At 52.4% G+C, this 25576-nt stretch overlaps 10 protein-coding genes across 10 annotated transcripts; 4 read left to right on the top strand and 6 right to left on the bottom strand.

Annotated features, from left to right (window-relative positions):
* Positions 1-2487: 2487 nt before the first annotated feature.
* On the top strand, positions 2488-3733 carry M421DRAFT_58511 (alpha/beta-hydrolase; the record flags this gene model as incomplete). Its single annotated transcript, XM_033595611.1, has 3 exons — positions 2488-2641; positions 2720-3211; positions 3261-3733. The coding sequence occupies 3 exons, from the start codon at positions 2488-2490 to the stop codon at positions 3731-3733; spliced, it is 1119 nt and encodes a 372-aa protein (XP_033450648.1).
* A 500-nt stretch (positions 3734-4233) lies between these two features.
* Positions 4234-5529, top strand: M421DRAFT_58505 (uncharacterized protein; the record flags this gene model as incomplete). The annotated part of the gene is made up of 3 exons (XM_033595610.1): positions 4234-4453; positions 4587-5043; positions 5094-5529. 3 exons carry the CDS (start codon positions 4234-4236, stop codon positions 5527-5529), a joined length of 1113 nt encoding a protein of 370 aa, XP_033450649.1.
* A 1456-nt stretch (positions 5530-6985) lies between these two features.
* M421DRAFT_90947 (uncharacterized protein) lies at positions 6986-10279 on the bottom strand (the record flags this gene model as incomplete). The annotated part of the gene is made up of 4 exons (XM_033597900.1): positions 6986-7283; positions 7397-7762; positions 8677-8786; positions 8960-10279. 4 exons carry the CDS (start codon positions 10277-10279, stop codon positions 6986-6988), a joined length of 2094 nt encoding a protein of 697 aa, XP_033450650.1.
* A 627-nt stretch (positions 10280-10906) lies between these two features.
* On the bottom strand, positions 10907-12872 carry M421DRAFT_99739 (uncharacterized protein; the record flags this gene model as incomplete). The annotated part of the gene is made up of 2 exons (XM_033598793.1): positions 10907-11465; positions 11518-12872. 2 exons carry the CDS (start codon positions 12870-12872, stop codon positions 10907-10909), a joined length of 1914 nt encoding a protein of 637 aa, XP_033450651.1.
* A 511-nt stretch (positions 12873-13383) lies between these two features.
* M421DRAFT_418725 (uncharacterized protein) lies at positions 13384-14658 on the bottom strand. The gene is made up of 3 exons (XM_033591886.1): positions 14154-14658; positions 13771-14105; positions 13384-13717 (listed from the first exon to the last, which is right to left on the bottom strand). Exons 1-3 carry the CDS (start codon positions 14298-14300, stop codon positions 13624-13626), a joined length of 576 nt encoding a protein of 191 aa, XP_033450652.1. The 5' UTR covers positions 14301-14658; the 3' UTR covers positions 13384-13623.
* Positions 14659-15549: 891 nt separating this feature from the next.
* M421DRAFT_58718 (amidase signature enzyme) lies at positions 15550-17396 on the top strand (the record flags this gene model as incomplete). The annotated part of the gene is made up of 3 exons (XM_033595626.1): positions 15550-15587; positions 15660-17061; positions 17130-17396. The coding sequence occupies 3 exons, from the start codon at positions 15550-15552 to the stop codon at positions 17394-17396; spliced, it is 1707 nt and encodes a 568-aa protein (XP_033450653.1).
* A 273-nt stretch (positions 17397-17669) lies between these two features.
* Positions 17670-18229, bottom strand: M421DRAFT_58240 (uncharacterized protein; the record flags this gene model as incomplete). Its single annotated transcript, XM_033595577.1, has 3 exons — positions 17670-17881; positions 17935-18062; positions 18144-18229. 3 exons carry the CDS (start codon positions 18227-18229, stop codon positions 17670-17672), a joined length of 426 nt encoding a protein of 141 aa, XP_033450654.1.
* Positions 18230-19158: 929 nt separating this feature from the next.
* On the bottom strand, positions 19159-20151 carry M421DRAFT_373631 (methionine sulfoxide reductase A). The gene is made up of 2 exons (XM_033589770.1): positions 19738-20151; positions 19159-19634 (listed from the first exon to the last, which is right to left on the bottom strand). The coding sequence occupies exons 1-2, from the start codon at positions 19976-19978 to the stop codon at positions 19285-19287; spliced, it is 591 nt and encodes a 196-aa protein (XP_033450655.1). The 5' UTR covers positions 19979-20151; the 3' UTR covers positions 19159-19284.
* A 507-nt stretch (positions 20152-20658) lies between these two features.
* M421DRAFT_373752 (uncharacterized protein) lies at positions 20659-21392 on the bottom strand. Its single transcript, XM_033589772.1, has one exon. It carries the CDS (start codon positions 21242-21244, stop codon positions 20819-20821), a length of 426 nt encoding a protein of 141 aa, XP_033450656.1. The 5' UTR covers positions 21245-21392; the 3' UTR covers positions 20659-20818.
* Positions 21393-24405: 3013 nt separating this feature from the next.
* Positions 24406-25132, top strand: M421DRAFT_3481 (uncharacterized protein; the record flags this gene model as incomplete). Its single annotated transcript, XM_033589552.1, has 3 exons — positions 24406-24489; positions 24538-24837; positions 24887-25132. 3 exons carry the CDS (start codon positions 24406-24408, stop codon positions 25130-25132), a joined length of 630 nt encoding a protein of 209 aa, XP_033450657.1.
* Positions 25133-25576: the final 444 nt, after the last annotated feature.

The raw sequence follows: 25576 nt of genomic DNA on the forward strand, positions 1-25576 counted from the left end.
ACGGGGACCATGCCGGCAAAGAGCCAAGTTCCTGAAGCGCAGCTTTTCACACACGTGGCACCACGCTTTCAACTCCAAACCGGCAGGATACATGAAAGATGGGCCCCATTGAGAGAAGAAATAACCTAGCGTGACGTACCAACAGCAACATCGTGCCCCTGGTTTGCCTGAATGTTCATATCGTATTGGGTCAAGCACCTTCTTCTGGTTTCTTCGTCTTCTAAGTGACCTCATTTCAGATTTTGACGCACTGATGGACCGTTGTGGCGAACGCGGGAGCTAAGCGACCTGCATGGAGGTATACTAACTATTCTTCATTTGTTGACATGTTGTAATGGCATGATGTTGTTACCGGGTTGGTGGTTGAAAGAGAAGTCGACGGATATGGACCTGGCATTCCGCGCTACCGGCCTACCATGAATCATCGCATCTAGAGCTTCGAGGCACGATGCGGTGATAACCGAGATATTGGTAGCGTCTGCGATATATCCGATTTCGAACAGTCGGCGAAGGTACGCCATTCCCCAAGATGGTCGGAAACATTTGTTTTGATTAAGGCTGAGGAGTAGGTTGCATCGCCGCCGTCACCGCCGCCTTTGCCATCCTCGGCAAGCAAGGAATTGCCTTTTTTCATTATGATGGTTCGCCTACTACTTTATTCACTGGTCGTTGGCGTATATTGCGCTTGATATTTGGGTGTAGAGGTTATTCACGCACCAGGTTATTTATCGACTCAAAGGTCGAGTGAGAGCAGTCGTCGTTCTGATATTGCACGCGTATATTCCGTAGTGAAACCCATAATTACATGGAGCGTCGAAATATTTGCGAAGTCGATACTGTGCCAACACTTGGTCAGTAGTTAAAAGAAGAAGCGTGAAATGGGATCCCGCTTGTAATGCGCAGATGTCAAATTAAATTGACAACCGGCCAGACTGGATTTGGCGAGGACCCTGGTTCGTCTCGAGACCCTCTACCTAATTAGCGGCGGATCTAAAACGGTGTCCCGCACCAACATTACGACTCCATGAGCTCATCGCCCCCGCCAGCATATTCAGATGCACGACAAATAGTCCTTATTTTGCTCATCGCAGGCCACAAGCTGTCAAGGCATCGCTGGCTAACAGCCTGCTTAAGTATGTTCTAATTTCATTTGCAGCAGCTCCATCACTCGATATCCTGAGCCGAATAGACGTCGTCCCACGTGGCTCACGTAGATGCTGCAGCGCAGATGTTCAAGAACCATCGCACCATTGAAGCGATGAGGAACCAATTTCTTGAAACATTGCAGGCCGACCATATCAGGATCGCACTCTCGCTGTGCTATTGCTACACCACCACAAGTCTGCGCTTACACTGCATCATCAGCACGGCAATCGAGTCGTATTCTATTGATCTCATGCAGTCAGTGATCGCAATGATACGAGACAGGATCGGCGATCTGCACGGCCTCAGGCACCAATATTGGCTTACGGTACAGTTACGAATCTCAGAGTTGTGGAGTCGTAGAAAGATCCGAACCAAAGAGTGCACTGTCTTTAAAATTCAGTGCAGCAGTTTGCTGAGCCCTACAACAGCTTGCTTCGAGAGCATCAGACCAAGCCACACGAAGAGACAGATTATGACCGACGAATGACGCTAAGTGCCAGCAATGAGATGTCTTTGGCGCTTTTACGCAGTTAGACCTCTCAATCGACAAGTGTTTCTACAGATGATACGATACGTCCATCACATGGCCGTCCAACATGCTAATAGTAGCGTCTGGCTTGTAACATATTGCTGCAACGCCCACAAACTATGACGCAGTCTTAGAGAAGAATTCATAGCACTTGCGCAGGTGCAGACAAAGCAACATCTGCTTCAAGCAGAAACGTCGACTAAGATGCGTCAGTTTGTCGTACGACGCTTCAGAACAGGAAACGTCCCTGGAAACACTCTACAAGGGCCTCTCAATAGTGACAACAAAAAAATAGGAAGATGTCGTTGGCTCTTGTTATTGGCTTCCGGAAGACTTTAAAGCTTAAACTGGGCTCTAGCTTGTTATGAACTGTGCTTATGAATGCCCTGTTGCGGATCAAATCCTTAAAGAATGCCCAGTAGATACTCGCGTGTGATAGGGTACAGTAGAGTGATACACGTAGGGTGAATTCAAAACCCAGTGTTCAGGACTCAAGTAAACCACGTCATTGCCTGAGCGTTCTCACCGTGGGGGCGTGAGATCGAGGTTATCTTTGGGCATCCTGTGGCTAGGTAAGATGAATTGCTGCCAATCAAGTTTACCCCGCTATCACGCCGAGAGAAGACCGCGTTTTCACTTACAGCCATTAAGCTCACCCTTAGCGTGGATGCATCATCGCCGAGACAACTCGAGCTCGAGCTCCCTCGTATGCACCCGCAATTTCCCTCCGGTACGTAAGTCACCCTGGAACTCGTTGTTCTCCCGAGTGACTCCCTTGCCTGTCAGGCTGTCACGCATAGTGTTTGACCATAATGCTGAACATTCGTTCGATCGGTGTGCTCACATGCCTTATCCAAGCCACCGTGTGGGGCTGGCCATGGAGTGCACACAGAGATGGCACTTGTCTCAAGGGTATAGTGCCGAAGCGCGAAGTGTTTTATGTTGGTGGCCAATACACCATAGTAGGTCTTCACAGCCAGCTTTGAACGTTGCTTACACAAGCTTAGAGCAATGCCACAAACTCGACATCACTCGCCATGGTAGGGCAGATCTACGTTGAGAAACTCTCCCCTCATCCAGCACCCGCTGATGCGCCGCTACCTATCGTCTTCATTGCAGGCGCGGCTCAGAGCGGTACTAACTTCCTGGACACCCCAGATGGGCGCCCTGGATGGGCGTCCTTCTTTCTCTCGAAAGGCCACACGGTGTACCTCTCAGATCAGCCCTCGCGTGGCCGGTCCTTCTGGCTTCCCGGCCAGGGCACACTTGGGACGATTGGTTCCCCCGACGCTGTCTCCGATATCTTCACCGATGTAGCCAACAATGGCAATCAATGGGCACAGGCAAAACTTCACACCCAATGGCCTGGGACTGGCCGTATCGGCGACTCGGCCTTCGATTCATTCTACCGGAGTCAACTCCAGTTTCAGACTGACCGCTTCATAAGTGAGGAACAAAACGCGCGGGCGTATGCAGCCCTTGTCGACCTCGTTGGAGAGTGCTATATCATCAGCCATTCTCAAGCAGGCGCATATGGTCAGTGCCTCAACTGTCACTTACGCTGATGTTACTGACAAGCAATCAGGCTGGAGGGTCGGTGACATGCGCTCAGACCTTGTCAAGGGTATTGTACAGCTTGAGCCGTCGGGCCCGCCGTTTACTCTTCGGCCGCCTTTCGGGAGCGATCCAGCTTTTGCTTTCGGTCTCACCGACCTTGAGATTGCGTATGAACCGCCCGCAGGTATAAATGCAGAGGAGATCGAAACAGTCATTGAGCCCGCTATCGACGCCGAGCACAACGAGTGTATCATGCAGGGGTCTCCAGCAAAGCAATTGACGAATCTGGCCAAGATTCCGGAGCTCGTCGTCACCGGCGAAGCCTCTTTTCATGCGCCGTATGACTACTGCACGGTCAAGTACCTGAGACAAGTTGGTGTAGACGTCGAGTACGCTGATCTCGGGAAGGAGGGAATACATGGTAACGGACATATGTTCTTCATGGAGGAGAACAACATCGAGATCGCAGAACGCGTGTACCAGTGGTTGGAAAGGCATTAGTCGAGGCACGGTCAAGAATGGTTTCGAGGAAGGTTTCCCATACACCCCAGCCAATTACAGGCAGCCGCTTGCCGGCGACGCATCGAACTTCTTGCATTGTTTGACCGCTGCTCGAAATGATCGCGATACGAAAACACACCGAGACCATGGGATTGGGGCCCACAGGGCGAGGCATCTAGGCAGGGCGATCAATCTCACGGCCCGAATCGGAAGAAAAACTACGCTGCCCTATCGCAGGGAAGTCATGCGACAAGGCGATTATGGCAGACAGCTATCACATTTATCGTGGTTGTCAGACAATGATATTGCGCACTCCCGACCAACACCCGTTCCCCAGCCTTGTGTGTAGCAAGCTTGGAGATTTTGACATCCTCGCGCGAGAAATTGCAGCATTTTTAATACGTTGATGCCGAACCTGGTCACGCTCTGGTACGACCCCAATCGCCTGCATAACGCCCGACACTGCATTCGCCGCCTTTCAGACGCCTTTCAACTCGATCATGGCGAATTCCAGTACGCATTCACCACAGTATCTTGCCGAGACGAACGACCCAGGTCTCGATCAGCGCGGTAGCATCGCGTTCATTGTGATTGATACGTTCTTTTTGATGGTATTCTATACTAGCCGGTATCTCAATCCCAAGGCGGTGGGAACGCCCATGTTGATTTGCAACACGTTGGCCTACGTACTTTGCCTAGGCAGCGCGGTAACGGGAATCTGTAAGTGTCTCTCATGTATTCACATTTGTGTAGACTCAGACATTGAGCCGGAGAACAAAGGTGTGGTGGTGACGAGCTGTCAGCACATCACTGACTCGACGTGATGCGAACAGCAAACGCTGACTGTGCGCAGTGATGGTGCAGATAGGAGGGGTGGGTTATCATGTGGCTGCCGTTCCCATTACCACCTTCCAAACCTGGCTGAAGCTCTCGAAGGTTCTCGAATTCACATATACGCCTGCGGTCATGTTTGCCAAACTTGCCGCTCTGTCTTTGTACTATCAGGTATTCGAGATCACTATCTACCGGCGCATAATGATCGGCATCGGCATAATCATCGTACTTCAAGGCGTCATCTCTTTCATCCTGGCTTTCTCGATCTGCAGACCTTTCAGATACTTTTGGACTCAAGCGGTCAACCCAAATGATGGGACATGTGGAGACGTGATGCTTTTCTACAAGAGCTACAGCATCCCAAGCCTGGTCACAGATGTCGCGATGCTGGTGCTTCCGTGGCCGATACTGCTAAAGCTTAATGTCCAAACCGCAGACAAGATTGGTCTCCTCCTGACCTTCTTAGCTGCTTCCATGTAAGTATATACCCCTTTGATCCGCGTCTCAGTCCACTCACACCGTACAGCGGCATCGTCACATGCGCTCTCCGCTTTGTGGTGTTTTTCACAACGCCGCTGTTTTCAGACCCAACATGGTACGCCTCTGGAGGCCCGATGCTGTATGCACTAGTGGAGCCAAGCATCTACATGATTGCCTCGATTCTTCCCACGACACGGCATCTATACCATCGGTTGCGTACCCAGGCGCGACAAGCCGCGCAGTCCTTGACTTCGAACAGCGGTAGCAATCCAAAGGAATACAGCGCCACCGATCCAGATGTCGAACTGGCGCGCTTTGATAAAAGCAAATCAAGCAGTCGTAAACTCACGCGACGAGGCGAGCTCTCAACGTGGCAGACCGACACACGCTCTAGTCAGGAAGGATTGACCCTCGAGGACCACAGCTGTACCGAGACGCCGAGCGCCTACAGCGCGCACAAGCATGAGGCCTGCGCATACTAAGGTCGTTACAGATTAAAATTCTCACAGAGCCGGAAGAAAATAAGTCCATACATTGTTATCTTCCACAGGCAATAGAACGCTTTGGAGTTGTTAAACTTCTTAATGTCTTTTTACTCTAACATGATCTGTTACCAACCGGGAACACCATGCCCAGCACACACGCGTTAACGGCGGCTGCGAAGCCGAGAAAGAGCCAAGGTTGAGAATGCATCAGATACACCGAACGCACGATCTGCGCTTAAGTCTCAAAAAGCGAAAGACAAAGTCTTAAGGAAACGCCAGCAATCTGCCGCATCTTAGGATGGGATGAGCCCTCATGAACTTACTCCAGTACACAATCGTAGGGCACGCAACTACTGATGTCTCGGCCCCAAATAGCCAATCACGAAGTGGCACGCGCGATTCAACTAGACGTTCTAGGATGCGCATAATCTCTTCATTATTTACTTTCAGGTACACCAACGCTGCGTAGTCTAGAAATTACGACAGGTAGTTGGTAGCTTGTCAAGCATTCAGTATAGAATGCGGAAGATAATATACGATGGCTTGGAAGTTCTACGAGACTCGCCAGTTCCTCATTAGGCACTCGCCGACGGTCAACATTGCACATTGAATGATCGGACCTTCTGCTTTGAGAACTTGGAGGGTCTCGCTTGATACGCCAGCTATGATCTATTTGCTCTCTGGAACCACGCCTGTTCCATTGTATGTGATACCGACGAAGCCGGAGGGGCCGGGAAGTTCGATCTTGGTGCAGATACGGGCATGAAGGAAGAGTTGCCTTGGGAGGCCTCGCTTCATGGCTGTCTGGGCTGGAAGTATTTTGAATGTATATTTTCCGCTGGCTTTGGAATGAACAGTTTCGAGTTCAATGTATTGGCATTGTCCGATTGATCATCTATCATGCTGAATGTGCCTCTCACGCGCGCTATCGATCCTCATGCGACAAACACAGGCTATGGTGCCGCCTTGGCAACAGTGACAGTAAAATTAACATTAACTTTGCCGGAAACAAGTCCTCTGAACAATTCTCACTGTGTATACTCAGAGGAGCTTTTCGATGGTTGCGTTGAACTTAGTGTAGCTAGCAACCCACCTCTGTTTCTTTACAGATGATCTCCACAGCCTTCTCCGCAAAGGCATACACAGCAGTGAGGATGTTGGTCCTCGGTATAATTGGCAAAACATTAGCATCGCAAGCCCTCACATTTTTCGTTCCATACACTTGTAGCCGCTCATCCACCACGCCGCCTAGATCCTCTCTCATTATCGAGCAAGTGCTGCATATATGGCAATTCGTCGCCGAGTCGATCGGGAGTATGTTCTTCGCATTTTCGGGTGCAGTAATGGCGTACGGATGGCTCCGTGGCAGTCGTCGTCCATCCGGCTTCGTAATGGATTTCAACCTAGGTGTCTGGAACAGGCGTTCGACTAACCGCAGATGGAGAGCTAGTATCTATGTGTCAATCGGATGAGAGAGGTAATTGAACTTGATCTCTGGTGGTCGCGAGGGGCTGAAGGTTATGTGAGAACCCCTACGCGAGAAAGGATGGACCGGCATGGCGACTACGGTGACGAAGTTGCCATCTTCGTAAGACGGTGTGCCTTCGGGAAAGAAGTCGTCGTCCCGATGGTGCTGTGAGTGGAGCATGAAAGCGGTGGCGATTGCTTCATCAGGACCTTTGATTACTTTTTGAATGAGCGAGTACTGTGTGCGTCGGCTCGGGTCGCTCTCTCTTCTACCAGATGTTTGACTTTTTCGGTGAGCTCACGTGTCTCTGACAGAGTTTCTAGTATCTGCAGCGGAGTGAAGGCGAAGCTTTACACTGGCCCTTCCGACATCCTACCAGCGCGCCTAGTTTCGTACTCTGCCAAGGCGGCCTTCGGTTCTTCTGGGTTTCGCGTGGCTTCGTCTCGAGTGGAAATTTTATCCTTAGTCTCAATAGGCAAGCCGCAGTTGAGGTGGTCTTGCGAGTTCTTGCCGACTCCAGAAAGCTCGTACAGAACTGGTACATCCGCTGCTGCAAGGACCTTGCTGGACCCTATGCCCGATCGTTCCAAAAGCGCAGGTGACTCAAACACGCCGGCGTAGAGGATGATCTCTGTCGCAGTGATATGATGTTCTTCATCTAGTTCTGTGAAGTGAACACCTCGTGCAGTGAGCTTTCCGTCAGCGGTCAGAGCGTCATCGAACACAATCTTAATGTCACATTGCCCCGTTTCAACGCAGGCTCTAGGAACACAGTTGCTGCATGGCTACGCTCAGCTTTCGAAGCATCGATCGCGTTGGTGACAGTGATCGCTCCAGCAGAGCTTTTGAAAAACTCTGTGGTACTCGTTGCGTGGCCAAGCTCTTCGAAACTTTTCACCCACTGCGACTTGAGGACATCCAGAGTACGCGGGAAAGCCGTTTGCACACGATCCAGTCCATCATTAAGCTTCAGACCAGATATTTCGGTTTGCCACCGCCTGTAATAATCTTTGTTGCGGTGCAAGTCGGTCCGACAGGCCTCGATCGTCACCTCCGTTGACTACCTTGGACTAGCACGTCTCAGGGCATGTATATATGGTCGCCTTCTAGCTAGCAAGCAACTCAGCGCAGTTTTCCATCGATATACAGCGGCTACGTTTGCCGCAACAATCTTCTATGCCCTTTGCGCTCCAGTCTGCTCTCCCCGCGTCGAGAAGAAGCGAAGTTCGCCAGACGGTCTTGATATTCGTGATTCAGGAAAACCACAGTATGACTGTTGGTCATGCTGGTACCACCCGCCAGCTTCCGTCTCGGACGCTTGATCGTTCTGTTGTCCAAGCCTGGCTCCGGCGTAGTGAGATATCCCCAATCGTAGGCATGGTTGGAGTGAAGCGAGGTCATGAGACCGGGCGTTTGAACTCTGGGATCATCTCGAAGGTGTTCCCCAGCTTCAAGGACAAGGATGCGATGGTCGGGCAGCTACCGTGAGAGACGCGATGCGACCAGGCAGGACGCTGAGCCGGCTCCGACGAGAATGAAGTCATAGTCCTCCGCACTAGTGGAGAGGTTGTGACCCGGCATTTCTGGAGAAAAGATGCTGATCGCCTAGCGAAGTTATCTCGGGGGGACAATTCATATAAGTCTGTCTTGCAGCGAGACTAGCATATCAGTCGTACACGTTTGAAGAAGGTATGTAGAGATGTTCCGGCGCCACAACATCACCAGTAGGCCGTTCTGGGATTAGCATCAAGACATTAACCAGCGCAAAGCGGGTGAACAACGTGAGCTAGATAGAGTTCAGCTAATAACAAAGGTTCGAGATACTGCGGTTGGCGTAGTATCCTGCTTCTCATAGCCCTTCAGTTTCTTCAAAAGACTCTTGCGCCGCGAGGGATCCTTCGCAATAGTCTTGTCCGGGAACGATCCGTACATCCAACCACACAGATAGCAATCACTGACAATCTTGTACACGTGGCCAATGTCGCCAGCAGGATTTATCTGTCGCAAGAGGAAAGGCGTCGTATCCCCATCGAATATCGCGATCATATCGCCGGGCTGTAAGTAACGCGAACCCAGCCCAATGTATCCTTGCTCCGTCCAGAAGAGACTCCGCTCGGCCAGGATTTGGCGGCGTGAGCGATGTAGATGCGCGTCTGTCCTGATCTGACCTCTCACGGAGACAAAGTCGTAGTCCGCATCCAAGTCCGTCCTGATCGCGCGGATCAGAATCTCGAACAGGCTGTTATGTGAATATGGAGCCTTTGCAAAATGTGGTGCAAGACGATCCTCCTCGTAGTCCTTGCGCCATATTGCTCTTTCGATGGAATCGTTGATGAGGTGGCCCATTGTGGTCTGGTAGATAGCACCCCAAGTTCCGTGGAGTGGTACCTGAGCAGTCTCACTAAGATCAGGGACTACCAGGCCCATAGAGTCTAGCCTAATCTGGAAGTCTTCTGCAAAGTCGAGCTTTCGTTGTACGGTATCGATGGAGAACCCCCGAATTGAAATTGACGCGCCGTCCTCGACGGTGACTGATGATGGATGATGCAGCCCAGCGCTGTATGTAGCACCCAACGGGTCTACAAATGGTATGTACTTGGTCCGTGACTGTGATTGGCCGAAGAAAGGCACGTAAGACTGTTCGTCTGCATTGGCAACGCCGATGCAGCATTCGTGAAGAATTGCAAAGTCTCCAGCTTCCAGATGCTTTGATACGAAATCTCTGTAGACTTGCTGTGGCGGTAGGCTGTAATTGGGAACAATGCCGATATCGTCAAACATGCCAAGTATACTGTAAATACGGTCTCGACTGTCCCTACAAAGTCGTTGGCGAGTAAGATCCAGGAATGTTCGGACCAAGGTAAGGCGCGGATCAGCTTTGTTCGTCTTGCGCTTTTGCACAAGCTTTCGATACTCGAAGAGCAGGCATATGGACCTCCATTGATCGTATAATGCCTTCTCGCCGTCGAGGTAAGCCCCGTGCCGTGTGATTACCGTCTCGACGTGCTGCGCTGATTTTGGCAACGAGCCCAGCTGGAAGAGAACTTTTTGCGGAAGCACGTATTCCTGGACTGCCCAGACCCGAGAAAACCAGGGAATTGAGACAAGTTCACCAAGATCGACCTCGGGTAGTGTCAATGGCCACCGGTTCTTTCCATCTTGCATGAAAAGCGCTCGAGTTCTGGGGTATGCGTCACCTTCACCCAGCCAGATAATGACCTGATCTGCATCTCGATATGTCTGACCCATCCTCTCTACCTGGTGGCCTTTCTCTCGCATATCGTCCTGGTCAATACATATGGCATCGACCCAGAGCCTGCGAGGTTCTTGTATTCGCAGGCGCTGCAACCCTTGGTACAAGGTTGGCGTGATCGTAAGGAAACGTCTCGTTGGCTCGACATCGGCAGATTCACAAACTTCCAGGAATTCTGAAGGTCCTGAATCACCCCATGCATAGGACAGTGCTTCATAGCATGTGGTGAGAGAATTTGAAAATTCGTCGATTTGACATCTGAGGGGCCAGCCGTAATCTCCAGGAAGAAGCGTTAACAACCGGAAGGACGACTGCTCCTGCAAAGGTATATGCTTATATATTTCTGCCTCTTGTCCTGTCATGGTGAACGATCGAAGGCAACTTATTGATGGGGGTGCTCAACGGTGTCGTCTGTGAGTTGTAAACACGGTTGACGCTCATTGTGTGCGAAGTTAGGGAACAACAGCCCTGAACAAACAAGACATACGAGATGTGGTCAAATTAGGGCAAAGCTTTGCAGAAAGTATTTGGCGCTCACGTAAGCGTGAGGCGGATTTCGACTCACATTGGCGCCCGCTTTACCGCTGTGCTGCCATGCCAGCCTTGGCGGAAGCCTGACAAGACGTTAAAACAAGCAGATGTGACCCACCCAATCATGCCGTGTCCCGTCCGATACCCGCCTTGTATCTCACCAAACACCTTTCTCTCGCGAACTTGTGCTCAACAATCGGCTTTGGGTACCCGTTCTTCGCGGCGATGGCTGCAGCCTTCGTGCCTGGCTTTGCATACGGGTTGTGGATTTCCTTACCCTGGATGTCTTTCAACTCCGGTACCCACAACTTGATAAACTCCCCATCCTCATCAAACTTTTCGCTCTGCAGCCATGGATTGAACACGCGAAAGTACGGCTGCGGATCCACGCCGGTTGAGCTCGCAAAGCCCCAACCACCGTTGTTTGCACTGAAGTCGCCGTCGATGAACTTCAACATGAAGTGTTGCTCGCCCAGTCGCCAGTCGAGGAGTAAGTGCTTCGCGAGGAAGGATGCGGTCACCATGCGTAGCCGGTTGTGCATGTAAGCCGTGATATTCATGCAGCGCATTGCGGCGTCGACGATGGGGTAGCCGGTGCGCCCGGTCTTCCAGGCTTCGAGGTTAGGATCGCTGTACTCCCATGCGACATTTGTATACTCGAACTTGAAGGGTTTGTGCATGCTGTCACATGATCAGCACACGGTTGGGGAATTGCAAGAGAAGGAATGCTTACCATACGTAGGGCCAGTGGCACAACACATGTCGATAGAAGTCGCGCCATGCTACTTCGGAAATCCAACTTTGAATGCCTTGGACCCCACCGTCGAGCTTCTTCGTGGTGTTGACGTCTTTTGCCAGTCTTACACTTGTGCGCGCCGCGAGAGTGCCAGCGGCGTGATGCAGACTGAGTCTCGCAGTACTGTTCTTGCTCGGAAAATTTCGTGTGTCCTTGTACTTCCCGACCTTCTCCTTCAGAAACCTTCCCAGTCGCTCCAGAGCTGCTGCTTCACCAGCCGGATACAGATGATGCAAGCGCTCTTTGTCCTCATCTGACAGCCTCTTGCTTTCTGGTGCCTCCGGTACCTTTGCATCGAACAAGCTCTCATACTTCTTGCGGAAGCCTGAAGGATTCTGACTCGGCATCGGTCGCTCATCAAGCACATGCGGGTGCAAATGCAGATAATTGACGAAGTTGCGATACCAGGGGGTGTATACCGCATACTGCTTCCCACCACCCGTCTTTAGCGTACCTGGAGGGACGACGCAGTCATCATGTTGCGGGTCGAAGTTGATATCTTCCTCCAGCATTAACTTGACGAGCTTTTCCTCGCGCCGCAGTTCGTCGGGCTCATACTCGATGTTGCAGAATACGTTCTTGGCATTCCATGCCTTCGCCATCTCAATCAGTCGTTTCGGGACATTCCGCCTCTTCTCAATGACCTCAATGTGTAGGGGTATGTCCAACTCCGCCAGCTCTTTCCTCAGAATCTCCACAGAGCGCAACTCGAAGTCGCACTTTGCCGGGCTCACCAAGTGCGCTTCCCAGTCCTGCGGACTCATGATCCACACACCAATCACGCCCTTCTTCATCTCCTTCGCCAGCGCACTTGCTCTGCTCAAGCCAGTGTTATCTCGAATGCGCAGGTCCCGCTTGAACCAATGTAGCACCGCATCGCCTTGCTTCATGCCACGAATCGCCGTTCGGGCAGCAGTAGTCTCGCCAATAGCCTTGCTCAGCAACTCGATAGGCCGGGGTATCTCGTTGCCGTTGTATTGCGCGCATCGCTCATTTCTCATCTCCGCGGGATAGTACCGTCTGTCGACAATGCCTGAGCGCTCCTCGGGGCGCGAGTGATCAAATGTAAGTTCCCCGTCCTTACTGATGACCTCAGTCTCAGCTTTCTCACCTGGCCCACCATTCTCAGCATTGCGGGCCGTTAACGGCTCAGGCGGTACTTCCTTCCTGAAGTTGTTGGTCGAAGGTTTAGATATGCGCGACCGCTTGTTTGCGCGGTCACCGGTAGAGTCGGTGTAATTAATCGCTGAGGCCGCGTTCAGCGGAATAACCGCTTTGCGCTTCGGCGGCATCGTTGCGTAAGCTCTGGGCAAAGGTCTAGTATTTACTTGGGGAATCTTGGTGAATTGGCGACTAGTGCGAAGAGACAATTGTCGAACGTGTGGGAAACGACGCATGCACAAAGCTCAGCGGTATTGCTCTTGTGTTGCGATCGATATGGGAGAAAACTGCGAACAATGGCGAGTCCAAGTCAGACGCAGGAGGCGTTTAGAGCTCCCGTTCCTCGCGTCGCGTTCGCGATTCGATCTATGACGCAAGTGGTCCCTGAATCGCCGGGGTCCAGATCGATTGCAGGTCGGCCCCACCTGGGAAGCACCTTCATCCTCACCACGCACTGTTTTGTTTTCATCTTCAGCATCATCAATGTCGTGTGTCGTTCGGCGCAGCTTTCCATGGGTTTGATGTCGGATACAACGATCAGTTGTATCAAACACGCCAGATTGATCGCGGACTGCGTTGCGGCAAAGTCTCGTGCCAAGTACATAGGCGCCTACAATTGGGCGCATTCACGGAGATACGGCACGAGATATGCTCCAGCGATGATTTTGATTCATTACAATTATCGGCCCGCAATATCTGCATCCGTCCCCTCTGGAGAACGTGATAAGTGAAGCGGTAGCGACAGTCAATAAAAGTAAACCCAGACGCCGCGCAATGCATACTGTTTTTGTTATTTGAAAAGCGGAAAAGTAAGGGGCAGCTCAGGTCAGATATGCAATCTAAGAAGCTGTGACTGCTAGCGTCACGATGTGTGGGATGCGATTAGGCCTCCTCGACAGACTTGGGTGCAGGAGTGGCCTTCTTGTTCTTGTACCAGAGGGTAGGCAGGAGCGCGCAGGAAGTAGTGAAGAGGATGCTGCCAGTCGTTAGCAAAGTCTCCTGTTCACCATGATTAGACGATAAACTTACCAAAGTGCAATGCTCAAGCCCCAGATAGTCTTGCCCTGGAAGCAGTTCGTCTTCGTAGCACCAGCCCAGTTCCACACACTCGAGCCGGTCCAGTCCTGCATGTTCTGCGTGGCCGAGGTGACGAATGCGTACGCGTTGGCGGCATCAGCTTCGTAACTCGACTTGCCGATGACGTAGCAGTTGAGGTAGCTCATGGGCTTGCCGAGCGTGACGGCGCAGACAATGAAGGCGATGAGGAGGAGTGAGTCGATGCCGGCCATGACGAGCAGACCAAGGTTGGCGAAGGAGTAGTAGTAGCCGACGCTGACCATGATGTAGAGGGTTGCTATGCAGGTCTGGAATGATCAGTGATGAAACGATGGAGAAGTCGAAGCAGAATGTACCACGCTGAGTGTACCGACGAACTCTTTGGGCGGCTCGGCGCCGGTGACGACGATCATCTGGACGAAGTTGCTGCAGATGCCGATAACGACGACCATGCAGAGGGCCTGGAGGATGCGGACGAGGAGGAACATCTTGCTCAGAGGCATGGCACCGTAGCTGGGTACAGGCATGTTGGCGATTGGTGGTGGTTTGAAAAGTGCTGGAGAAGTTGCGAAGACTGCAAAGTCAAGATTGGGGTGAGAAAGATTGGATGCGATCAACGCTTTTCGTAAAGATTGAGGAAAGACGAGAAGAAGATTTGACCGAGGAAACAAGGAAATCGTAAAGGGAAAAGAGGAAAGAAATTGAAGTGATGAGCTGGTTGATGATGTGTTTGATGCTCTCTTACGATCGAAAGACAAGTGTCTTATATACCAGCTCACTCTCAACAACACATTTCACAAAGTTATTCAAAGTTACAACGTCGAGACTGCTATTTTTGCGCAGCGACAGTCTGGACCTGTGTTGTTTCAGTGCATCATGAGTAGTCGCTGGTGGTACCAATGAGAGGCTCGAAGCGCGGTGCGTCAGAAAACGTCCGAGCGGCCGCTTTGACGCATGGCGGCGGCTACAGCATATCGACACCTGTGACAGCGAACTTCAGTTTGCCTGCGACCACTCATAGCTCAGCCTTGGTCGCGGTACCTAGGTCAAGATCGAGACTTGCTCGCTTCAGAAATGGATAGGTGAGAGGTGCTGGGCGGCTGTCGCCGTGCTTCCCCGTCCCACCTCCGCTTCCCGACCAGCCTCGCGCGCGGGAGCTATGCTTAGATCTGTTGAGGCTCAATCAGACGCATCAGAGCATGCGCGTAGTCTTCAGGACAGCGATCTGTGGGGTTTTGCTGGATGATGGTGGGCCCTCGCTTGTGCAGAATGAGGTGCTTCTCGCGCATTGGTTGCAGGCGGTGGCTGAAAGGGTTGATGAGGCCATTGACTACTGTACAAGTGAGGCGCAGTCTCACATGGCAGCAAAGCAGCGCTTCTAGTCGTCTCGGTGGTGTTGACGCGTCGCGCCTGCCTCATGAACTGTGAGCCAATTGACGCGTCGAAAGCGTGATGATGCAAACATCGAGTTTTATTCGATCTTCGTACCACCGAACGATCGTGTCGCTGCTGCGTGAGCTCGGAATGTCAAAGGAGTATAAAGGAGTGTTCGGTGTGCAGCGCGTCTCCCCACCTTTGCGGCAAGCCGGACGCTCTAAACGCGCTTAAGGCAGGTACAACCGTTGAGAGCCGAGAGCTGGAGATAGCCATCGCTCACGACAATGCCGACGATAAGTGGCACGAGACGCCCTTTGCTGTCTCCGATGAGTTTCGAGTCTCTCTTTCCTCAATCTCACTCTCCAGGTTAACAAGATGGGACTATTGGAGTACAGACAGCACAAGGCCGACTGGTATGTACATAGAGAGTCCAAGCTCAAGCTTTCCCCGCAAATCCACAGCTCGCCATAGCTTACACACGACAGCCAGCGCAAGCAGCAAGAGCGCGCAACCAAGATCGCAAGCCTTCCTGCGACGTACAGCTACCCGCTCACGCCACAAGAGCGCACAATCCTCGGCAAGCCCATCCAAGAGCTCGTCCAAGATGTGCAGAACAACATTACGAACCCCGTCGACATCCTGCGCACCTACGGCAAAGTCACCCTCAAGGCGCACGAGAAGACCAACTGCGCCACGGAGATCCTCTTCCCCGAAGCCGAAGCATGGGCCTCCAAAGAGTGCAACCTGAAGGGCCCGCTGGCAGGCATTCCCGTGTCGCTTAAGGACTCGATACAGGTCGCGGGCTTCGACATCACCGTCGGCTTCTCGACACACACCGGGAAACCGTATGCCAAAGACGGGCCTATGGTGCGTCTGCTGAAAGACGCCGGCGCCGTGCCCTTTGTCAAAACCAACCTGCCCACGACCCTGCTCTCCTTCGAATCGACAAACGACGTCTGGGGCCGAACCACGAACCCGCACAACACCGACTACTCCCCTGGTGGCTCAACAGGCGGCGAGTCCGCACTCCTTGCATTCGGCGGGAGTCGCATCGGCATAGGCTCAGATGTTGCAGGCAGTGTCCGCGTGCCCGCGCACTTCAGCGGGTGTTACTCGATCCGCTGTTCAACCGGGCGCTGGCCAAAGATGGGCATGAACACCGCCATGCCAGGGCAGGAGGCTATCCCCTCTGTCTTCTCCCCCATGGCGCGCACGCTAAACGATCTGACGTACTTCACGCGTAGCCTGATCCAGTGTAAGCCGTGGGAGTACGACTATACGGTACACCCGCTCGAGTGGCGGCAGTCGATCGAAGACGAGTACAAAGACAGGAAGGTGATGCGCGTCGGCGTCATGCGGACCGACGGCGTCGTCGACCCGAGTCCGGCATGTGCGCGCGCCCTCAGTCTCGTGGCTGACGCACTGCGCGCCGAGGGGCATGAGGTGTTCGACGTGTCTCCTCCCTCGCCCTACGAAGCGCTCAAACTTGCCAGCCATCTCCTGCTCTCCGACGGCGGGCAGACGTTCATGTCCTTCTTCCGGAGCGGGGAATGGAATGACCTCGGTGCCGCCGTCATGGTGCGGTACATGCGTCTCCCGCGATTCGTGAAGACGCTGCACTACTGGTGGGTCAAGTACATCCGCCGAGACGCCATCTGGGCGGGATTGATCAAGGACTGGAGTCCGAAGAGCGCGTACGAGTACTGGGCGCTCGTAGGGAAGCGCGAAGCATACAAAGCGACCTTCTACGACTGGTGGGACGCCCAGGGCGCGGGCGAGACGGCAATGGACGTTATGCTCGTCCCGCCTAATGCGACGCCTGCCGTGCCGCACGGCGGTATGCACGACGCTGTGAGCTCGTGCGGGTACACATTCCTCTTTAATCTGGTAAGTCTGCCCCAAGCCTGCCGAGCTCGCGAGATCCCTGTAAGAGTGTTTGAGACTGATGAGCACAGCTCGACTACTCCGCCGGCGTGCTCCCCGTAACCCACGTTGACGCATCCAAAGACGCACTCCCCTCGGCCTTCGCCCTGGGGAACCTTAACGGCATCGCCCAGGGCGCATACAAGCACTACGACGCCACCAAGATGGCCGGTCTGCCGGTCGGTGTGCAAGTCGTCGGGAGGAGACTGCAGGAGGAGAAGGTGCTAGCTGTAATGCAGAGGTGTGAGGATGCGCTGGACAGGCACAGTGGGCCGTATGAGTTGTTGGATATTGATTAGATGATGTGTCAGCTGAGCGAGTTGTCGTATTGGGTACTTTGTCTTGCATATGGAGTCTGTCGAGCTGCAGCGACAACAAATGTGCATAATCGTGAGCGAGCGGCCCTAAGCGGATTCAGATCGCTTTGCTGCGTCAATAAAACAGTAAAAGCACAGCAGAGTGGGATTAGTTCGATCGGGTTGAGAACCTACGGCACTTGTCAAGGTTTTTGCGCAGCGTATGTTTGTCCATTCGATTGCTCGCTCGTGACTGCATGATATCTAGTCAGACTTCTACGAAGGAGGCATACCCTCAAAGCTAGTCGCAACCTCCTTCTCCCACGGCAGCCTCACCTTGGTGTAAATCTGCGCGGCAGGCTTAAAGTTCTTGATGCCGTCGTCCAGCAGACCCGTGCGAAGGACGATGCTGTCCGGCCCCAGCGCTTCCTGCGCGTGGTACACGTGCGAAGTGCAGTTCTTGCAGTAGTAGCAGTGGACGCCCTTGCCTGGGAAAGTTTAGCACGTGTCTCGGGGGTAGAGTTAAGGTGCTGGGACGTACCGGAGTCGCCTTTGTAGGTGTACTTTCCTAGATTGTCGCCGCCCTTTGTGACGCTCAGGTTCTTTGCGGGGATGATCTGGTTCAGGGTGAAGGTGGAGCCGGAGAGCTGCTTGCACGTGTCGCAGTGGCTGACATGTCAGTCAGCTTCATCGTTTCTGGATACAATTGCGCCGACCGGCAGCGTTCCGTGCGCAACAGCAGCAACGTACCAGAGAATGTGCGCCTGCTGGTCCTGTTCCAGCTTGGCAGTCCACTCAGTGTTGCCGCAGTGGCAGTGTCCCTTGAAGTCACTCATGTCGAATGCGGTATATAACTGTACGTTCCGGTTGGATGAGTTCGATGCGTCGAACCAACAAGGTCCTCAGACGGGCGTACGGTACTTATACAGCTCCCCGCTCGTCTTGTCGTCAAGCCTACCATGGTCTTCCCCATCTTTTCTCCCGATTGAGCAATAAGTCGACCAGAATTCCAAATGAACCAGCGTCCCGTCGCACTTTTCGGCGCTCCAGCGGGATACAGCACAATACCCGAGGATGCGATTTGCTAGCGGAGCGCGGTCGAGACGCTTTGGGTATGACGTTGACGTGCGGAGATGCGCTGGCTGGCTGGGGATTCCAAATCTCAGACACTCAGATGTCAGCGGATGTGCGCCTCAATTGCGACGGCAATCAGCCTGGCATGTCATGATATGGAATCAGCGAGCTCTGCTGTCATCTGGAATCATCTTTGTCTTCTCAATTGCTCCCTGAGTTGTGGCTCTCGTCTTTTGAAGCTGCGCAGAGGGGTCTGGGGGTCTTGGAGGTGGGGCACTGGGGCAGGGACGATGATCGATCATGTGGAGCTTCTGAGGCTTAAGTTCATGCTTGCGGATCCGTTTGCAACGAGCTAAGAACGGGTTATTACCGAGCGCAGGGTGGGAACATCATCTGCATCGGGCTTCGTTCGCGCGGCGTGGTTCGGGATGCTGTTTGAAGAAAGGTGGTCGTGTCGGTGCGGGAGCGTGGCAGCGGTTATACGTTCTCCTACCACGTGCTCTGTACAAGTAATTGCAGTTTCGCGCACGGGAGCGACAGTAACGCGATTCTGATATGCTGATCATGCATGACCAGGGACCTCGTTGCAGTAAGGACTTCCATGTATCTGGCTTTAAACTCTCGCAGCATCACAACTTCACGCAGCAGAGAGTGGGCTGGGCAGGTCTGAATAAAGTGGATAACATGTTCAAGCTCGCTAGCAATAATGTCTGATGGATAGATATAATCTCTTCGTCCCCGTAACATGTTCATGAGCCAAAGGCACATTTAATGTCTAAATTCCTCCTCTTTACCGCCATGTCTCGTCCTCTATCACCTACGACAACGGAGGGAAACTCCTTAAGAAATGACTAGGGCATTCGTAGCCACCGGGGTTAATGTCGAGGTACTTCTGATGGTACGCCTCGGCATCCCACCACTGCCCGGCCGGCAGGACTTCTGTGGAGACACCCCTCTTCCACCACTGGTCGTTGACCTGCTTGGTCACATCCTTAGCAATCTTCTCTTGCTCATCGTCGTGGTAGAAGATAGCGCTGCGGTATTGTGTTCCGACATCAGGACCCTGGCGGTTTTCGGTCGTGGGATCGTGCATCTTGTAAAAGAATTCGAGCAGCGAGCGGTATTCGATCTTGGTGGGGTCGTAGACGACTTGGAGAGCCTCAGCGTCTATTCGAGTCAGCATGTATTCTTATTGGCGTTCCTACTTTACGTCTGATGCGCCCAAGTGGCAATTACAGGGTGCAGAGAGGTGCGAGAGTGGTGCGCTTACGTCCTGTGCGCCCGCTACACACTGCGCGGTATCCGGGGTTCTGTAAATCGCCGCCAATGTATCCAACGCGCGCATCGTACAGCCCCTTCTTGCCAAACTCTCGCCTGAACATGTGCTCAACACCCCAAAAACACCCAGCGGCAACGGTCGCAGCCTTTGCGCCCTCTGGCACGTTCATCGGTTGGGCGGGTGCGGAGGACATGCTTGTGAATGGGCGGAAGAACTTTGTGAGAAATGACATAGAGAGATAAAGGACGAAAGGTAGGAGTATATAGAGGAGCTTCAGTTTGGCGACTCGCGGCCAGGTTATGATTTGAACGCGACACTGAGTGAATGGAATTGTTTTTATGGGTCTGACAGATTCGCCCCACGACCGCGACGAGGGTTCGATGATGCCATCGTTATCTGACAAATCGCGTGGCGCCGGCTAGGCTGGAACGTTTCGGGCGATTATCGCTGAGGCTGGTGTGTGGCACATGGATGCTTTTCTGTCTGCCGTTTCGTCGCTGAATCTTATCGTTATCACAACCAGTAGTGCCCGTGGTGGATTTCGTTATGATGGAGATGGTGGTGTGGTTGTCTGCGAATTACTCGCCAAGGTGCGACTCCGCGGGGCATGCTTCACCTGGCATGTGACACGTCCTTGACTCGGCAGGTGCAACCAGCCACATAATCGGCCTCAACAAACGCAGATAGGTAGTCATGTCCGCCAGACGCTCTGCCGAAGTTTTGCGAGAGCATTGTTTGCTACAACTGTTCATTTGCTATATCCATTGATCCGTCATCATCTAACGGTAGCAGTAACAGTAATCTTGCAAAGCCTCTCACCGGCCAAGAAATCCCAATCCGTGCGAATCGGATGGGGGCACCGAGCTGCACTCCACGACAGTGATCTGTCATGCTCCAGACATCAGTCCAGGCGGACTTTAGAAGTAATCACGCTCAGCCTGTACTCCTCTGGGTCTTCATTAATCGCTATGACCGGGACCGGCCATTGACTACGGGGATGTTGCGCAAGCATGGCCTGATCAACTGAGCTGAGGTCTGCAGCCCTGACATATGTGCGGAGCAGCTGCAAGTCTTAGACTTGGGTGACGCTGTGTAGTTGAATGACGAATCGAGTTGTGTCGTAGAAGTTCAGACCATGGTCTTCGAAAGCCTTTGCAGTAAGGATCAAAGCGGAGCGATGGCCGACGACCAGATCATGGGCTGCATCGGCATCCTTGGTTCCTGAGGCGCTGATAGCATTGTTGCCCACGATGCTCGTCGCAAATATGACCCAGGGGTTGCAAGCTTTGAAGCTGTGGTGCGCGTAGTACAGGCGCATCGGGGTCTCGAGCTTCACCTGAGATTTGTGAAGGATCGATGGGGGCTTCTTCGTCGTACCTTGGTCGTGGATGAGTGAATCCTCAGCAGAACCACAAAGTAGGAGGCGCATCAGTACTATCACTAGGTTGTGGTACTGAAAACTGAACATCACGTCAGCGGTACAATTAGACAGATGCATTCGGTCAGGTCATAGTGAAGATCACACATGGAATGAATGCCGAAAAAGTGCGAGACGAAGAACAGGCCCTGGGATCTTGAAGAGGCAATGAAAAATCTAGGGAGAAGCTGTTGACTTACTGTAGTGAGGAATGCGGTGGAAAAACAAGTGCCCATGCCTCGAGAGGTGCCGGTAACGTGTCTCTTCAATTGTCAAGGTTTCGCTTAAGCCTATCAATCTTCTGAGTCCTGGTGTTAGTGGTCGAGGCGACGGCCTTTCAAAACAAAGAAGTCCTGGACCGTTCATCATGTATAATGTCACCTGGGATTGCACCCGATGTCCCAAGTGTAGCGGAACAAGAGGTTGGTTGGCTATGGGTTGATTATTTGGTTGTCGGGGCCAAATCTCATCATACTACTGCGCACCTGCCTTCCCAGTCAGCAGTGAGATATTTGAGGGCCAATGCAGATGCGGTGCACGGAAGAAGTAATGGTCGAACACGGTCTGCCATATGAAGATCCTCCAAGCTGTGAAGGTACTGACCTTCGATATTTCCGTGTTATCTTCACCGCTCACGAGCTCGAACAGGTAGTTGTACTCACCCATTCGAATGGCCTGCTCAAGATGAACAGTACCCATATCGTCCAGACCATTGCAAGCTGAGTGAATGCTGACTGGTGAGAGTATGCAGGGAGGAGCGCTGAAAGACGTACCACGTGACGTAACGAAACTGAAGGACTGCAGAAAGTCCCCGGCGGTGAAGAACGCGAGCGGCTCGTGTGGTGCGAGGGCGATGGGGTCAGTAAACTGGCCTCTGGCGTCGTAGGAACACATAGCTAGTTTGTCGAGTTGGTCGATTGGGCTAATTATTCGAGCACATGACTCGAATATGACCTTGTATAGCTCTGTAGGATCAGAAGATTAATCGTCAAGAGAGGTGACGCTTTGTGCTGTGCCATCAATGAAGAGGCTAATAGCCAGGGGACGAAGCCATCGTGCTTGATGGTCGTACGATACGCTATGTTCTTTTCTGGAGTTGATCGAGGAATACAAAGTACAGTCTCAGCTGTGAGAAGCAAGAAACACTCGGCATCAGTGCTGGCATATTTGGCGCATGCAAGAACATGGTCGCCACGTAAATTGGCGATGCCGTGCGCTGCACGTATGGCAGACACCAGCTGAACAAGTATGCCAGTCTTCCTTCTTAGTGGTCACTGCCAGCGACGGGGTACTGTCTGAAGGAACATAATGCAGCGAGTTTGCTCGAGGTGGGATGAGGAAGGACAGTGTATGGTGCGCGATCGATGGCTTGTGGGGCTGCGGGGCAAGCGTGAAGCGCGCTTAACATCAGCGCCAACTCGTTAACACTCCGGTCCGTGAGTCCATCTTCCTAATATGGCCATGGAATGAACCACACTCATCGCGCATTCTAATATTGTCCGGTAACGCAGGTTCTAGAGCTGTCGCATGCTACAGCGATGCACCTTTAGGCGGGTGCGTTAGACCTATGACGACAAGGTCTCACACCGTTGGTTTCGTCTCAAAGTCATCCTGTTCAGCTCGTACAACCTGCAATTGGTCAAACGCTTTCAATCTGGCTGTATACGAGCTTTACGATCCCAGGTGGTTTATGTACAACAAATTTAGCAACCGTCCCCGCACTCCAGCGCGACATTGGCGTTGATCAACATCGACTCTGTGGGGCAAGCTCCTGTACTACGAGTATCGTCTTCAGACCGCTTTTCAACCAATGCTGATCGACCCGCAGAGTCGCATGATTATCATCTTTCCTCGACTGCTCTTGTCGCTGACCTCGCGGTTCGCTTCACCTTACCGATCCTTCATTTTTGTTCCACAATTTGTGTAATGAAAACAATAGGTGTCCTGCACCTAAGCCCTGAATCCGGATGATTCGATCACCACTTTCAGCAGCTGGGGAGAAGGTCTGGGCTCGATCACATTCATCTAGATATTCACCTTCCTGGTACGCAAGGCTTGCCGAGCAGGTTCGGAAACCGCATGGACAAGATGAGGCGCTATTTCTGTCAACCTCTTGATTTAAGCATATCGGTATTCCCCGTGTGGCTGTCCCTTCGCCAAGTCATCTGTCTGGACGCTCTGGAGTGACAAGCATTAATTTGCGGTTAATATACCCGTCGATGTCTGCATACCCTACCAGGATCTATGACAAGGGTCAGCCTTGTACATCAACCTCACCTCCTCCTCATTTTGTCTTCCCAGACAGCAAACAGATCTTGTGCTACTATATACCTAAGGTCATGATATAGCTGTATCGTATTTATGGATGCGTGAACAAGGTTACCGCTGCGTTGGTGCGCTCCAGCTGCTCCAGCTTTGGGAGGTCACTACTGGCCAGCATCTAGACTACCCATCTCGATGCGTTCGGTATAAGTAACACGACCAGTTACACACCATTTTCGGGACTGGTATTTATTTCACCGTTCCAGACATGCAAATTCGGTAAGTAAGCTTTGCAAAGTGCGTCCTCGCGGCTGGAAACCACACGCAGGCGACAGTGAGGAAATAACATCAGGCGTCGACAAAGCACCTATAGCAACTTTGGGCTATCTGTCTACGCTTCTCAAAAACTCTCGTGGGAAATGGACAAAACCGACTGGATATGTCCCCACCATCCGGGTTCGAAAAACGGGAGATCGTACTTGCGACTACCAGGGATGGTGACCCCTTGACAGGGACCAAGTCATGTCCAACCCTGTGAGAGCAAAAAAATTCGCTTCTCGTGGTTAATTGTAGATATCAGCACTGGTAGTAATACCGCTAGGAACACTGAGAGCTGAACCTCTTGTGTAACTCACAGTTTCGCGGAATGCTCAGTCTAGTGTCTGACAACCATTCAGAGCTAGTTGCATCAGCCAGCGTTATCTATACGAAAACGCCTCCGCGCTTCAGATGGCTCTAGACTACCGTTCTAAAGCGGGCCGCCGGTCCACAAGCTCTAGATATTACTATTCACGCTTGGCAACTCTCGCCGGCGCGGATGCAGGCCTGTGAGGTTCGGTTACGATAGTGCATACTGACTCTTGCAACGGTATATAAGATGTCCTAGAACCCCATATGATCAACCCTCATCCTGCCAAACGCAATCACTTCGGCTCAATCAGCTCGAGATCAACTATCTTTCCATCATCATCATCGTCATTATGAAGTGGCTTCTTGCTCTCGTCCCCCTCGCTACTGCTGCTCCAGCTCTGTCTGCGATTGGTGAAGCCCCTGACCCAGGACAGGTAGAGCTTCTTCTGGTCCAGTCTCTTCACTTTTGTTGACGGTCGTAGGTCAAAATCACCAAGGTCGGCACCGGCGGTACTGGATGTCCTCAGGGTACCGTCAGTACTGTCATCTCGGATGACCAAAGTGTCGTGACCCTGGTCTATGACTCCTACGTTGCATCCATCGGTCCTAATATCGCCATCACCGAGCAGCGTAAGAACTGCCAGCTCACCCTTGAGCTCGATTATCCCGGAGGCTTCCAGTACTCTATTCTGAGCGCCGACTACCGCGGCTATGCGAACATCGAGAAAGGTATCACCGGCACTTTGAAGTCAACCTACTACTTTGCAGGCAAGGCTCCTCAGGTATGTAACACTGCGTCGTGCTCTTAGTGCCCTTACTAATTCATCACAGACCAGTACGGAATACACCTTCACCGGACCGGTGACTGGCGACTATCTCAAGCACGATGAGGCTGATAGCACCTCCGTGGTGATGTCGCCCTGTGGTAGCAAGGGCAACCTACTGAACATCAATTCCCAAGTCCGCCTGACCTCTACCAACGCCAAGGCTACTGGTCTGCTCACCACCGACTCCACCGACCTGAAGTTCAAGCAAGTCGTTTATGTGCAGTGGAAGAAGTGCACTGGCAGTGGTTAGGTGGGCTTTGTTCTTTGGATCATGGCAGTTGAGTGGCCGTACTATTGGATAGCAGGGGTAAAGTGGTAGCCGCTAGTGAGCTTAAGATGAACGAATCAGTTTTCAGGGCTTGACTGTTGACCTCAACGTCATCGTTTTCGATTGTCGCTTCCACTTTCGATTATGTGAGTTCTTTCTCGTCACACCTGCTGTTTGAATCTAGGGGCAGCAGGTAGTGGTGCTCACCGCTAGTCGATCTTCGTAATATCTCTGATATGGTTCGTGTCAACAACCGCCACTAACCTTTGTCGTCTTGCCCATTCTATCACTTTCACAACATTTACAAGTGACAATTTTCAGGCCTGCTACAACACATGGTACACTCTCATTTACTTCCATCTCAAAGCGCCTTTACTGTGAGTAGTTTCAGACGAGGATCCCAATGCGTGTAGAGCTCGGGGGGGG

The sequence above is a fragment of the Didymella exigua genome, assembly GCF_010094145.1.
Source record: "Didymella exigua CBS 183.55 unplaced genomic scaffold M421scaffold_8, whole genome shotgun sequence".
In the NCBI taxonomy this organism is placed as follows: Eukaryota; Fungi; Ascomycota; class Dothideomycetes; order Pleosporales; family Didymellaceae; genus Didymella; species Didymella exigua.

What these genes read in the sequence shown, in the direction of transcription:
- M421DRAFT_418725 (XM_033591886.1), bottom strand. Translation starts at nt 14,300, where the DNA reads ATGCCTCTGAGCAAGATGTTCCTCCTCGTCCGCATCCTCCAGGCCCTC. An exon ending in TCGTCGGTACACTCAGCGTG is followed by an intron (nt 14,106 to 14,153) that starts GTACATTCTGCT and finishes TGATCATTCCAG; the next exon opens with ACCTGCATAGCAACCCTCTA. An exon ending in GGCTTGAGCATTGCACTTTG is followed by an intron (nt 13,718 to 13,770) that starts GTAAGTTTATCG and finishes AACGACTGGCAG; the next exon opens with CATCCTCTTCACTACTTCCT.
- M421DRAFT_373631 (XM_033589770.1), bottom strand. Translation starts at nt 19,978, where the DNA reads ATGTCATTTCTCACAAAGTTCTTCCGCCCATTCACAAGCATGTCCTCC. An exon ending in GTGTAGCGGGCGCACAGGAC is followed by an intron (nt 19,635 to 19,737) that starts GTAAGCGCACCA and finishes TGACTCGAATAG; the next exon opens with ACGCTGAGGCTCTCCAAGTC.
- M421DRAFT_373752 (XM_033589772.1), bottom strand. Translation starts at nt 21,244, where the DNA reads ATGCATCTGTCTAATTGTACCGCTGACGTGATGTTCAGTTTTCAGTAC.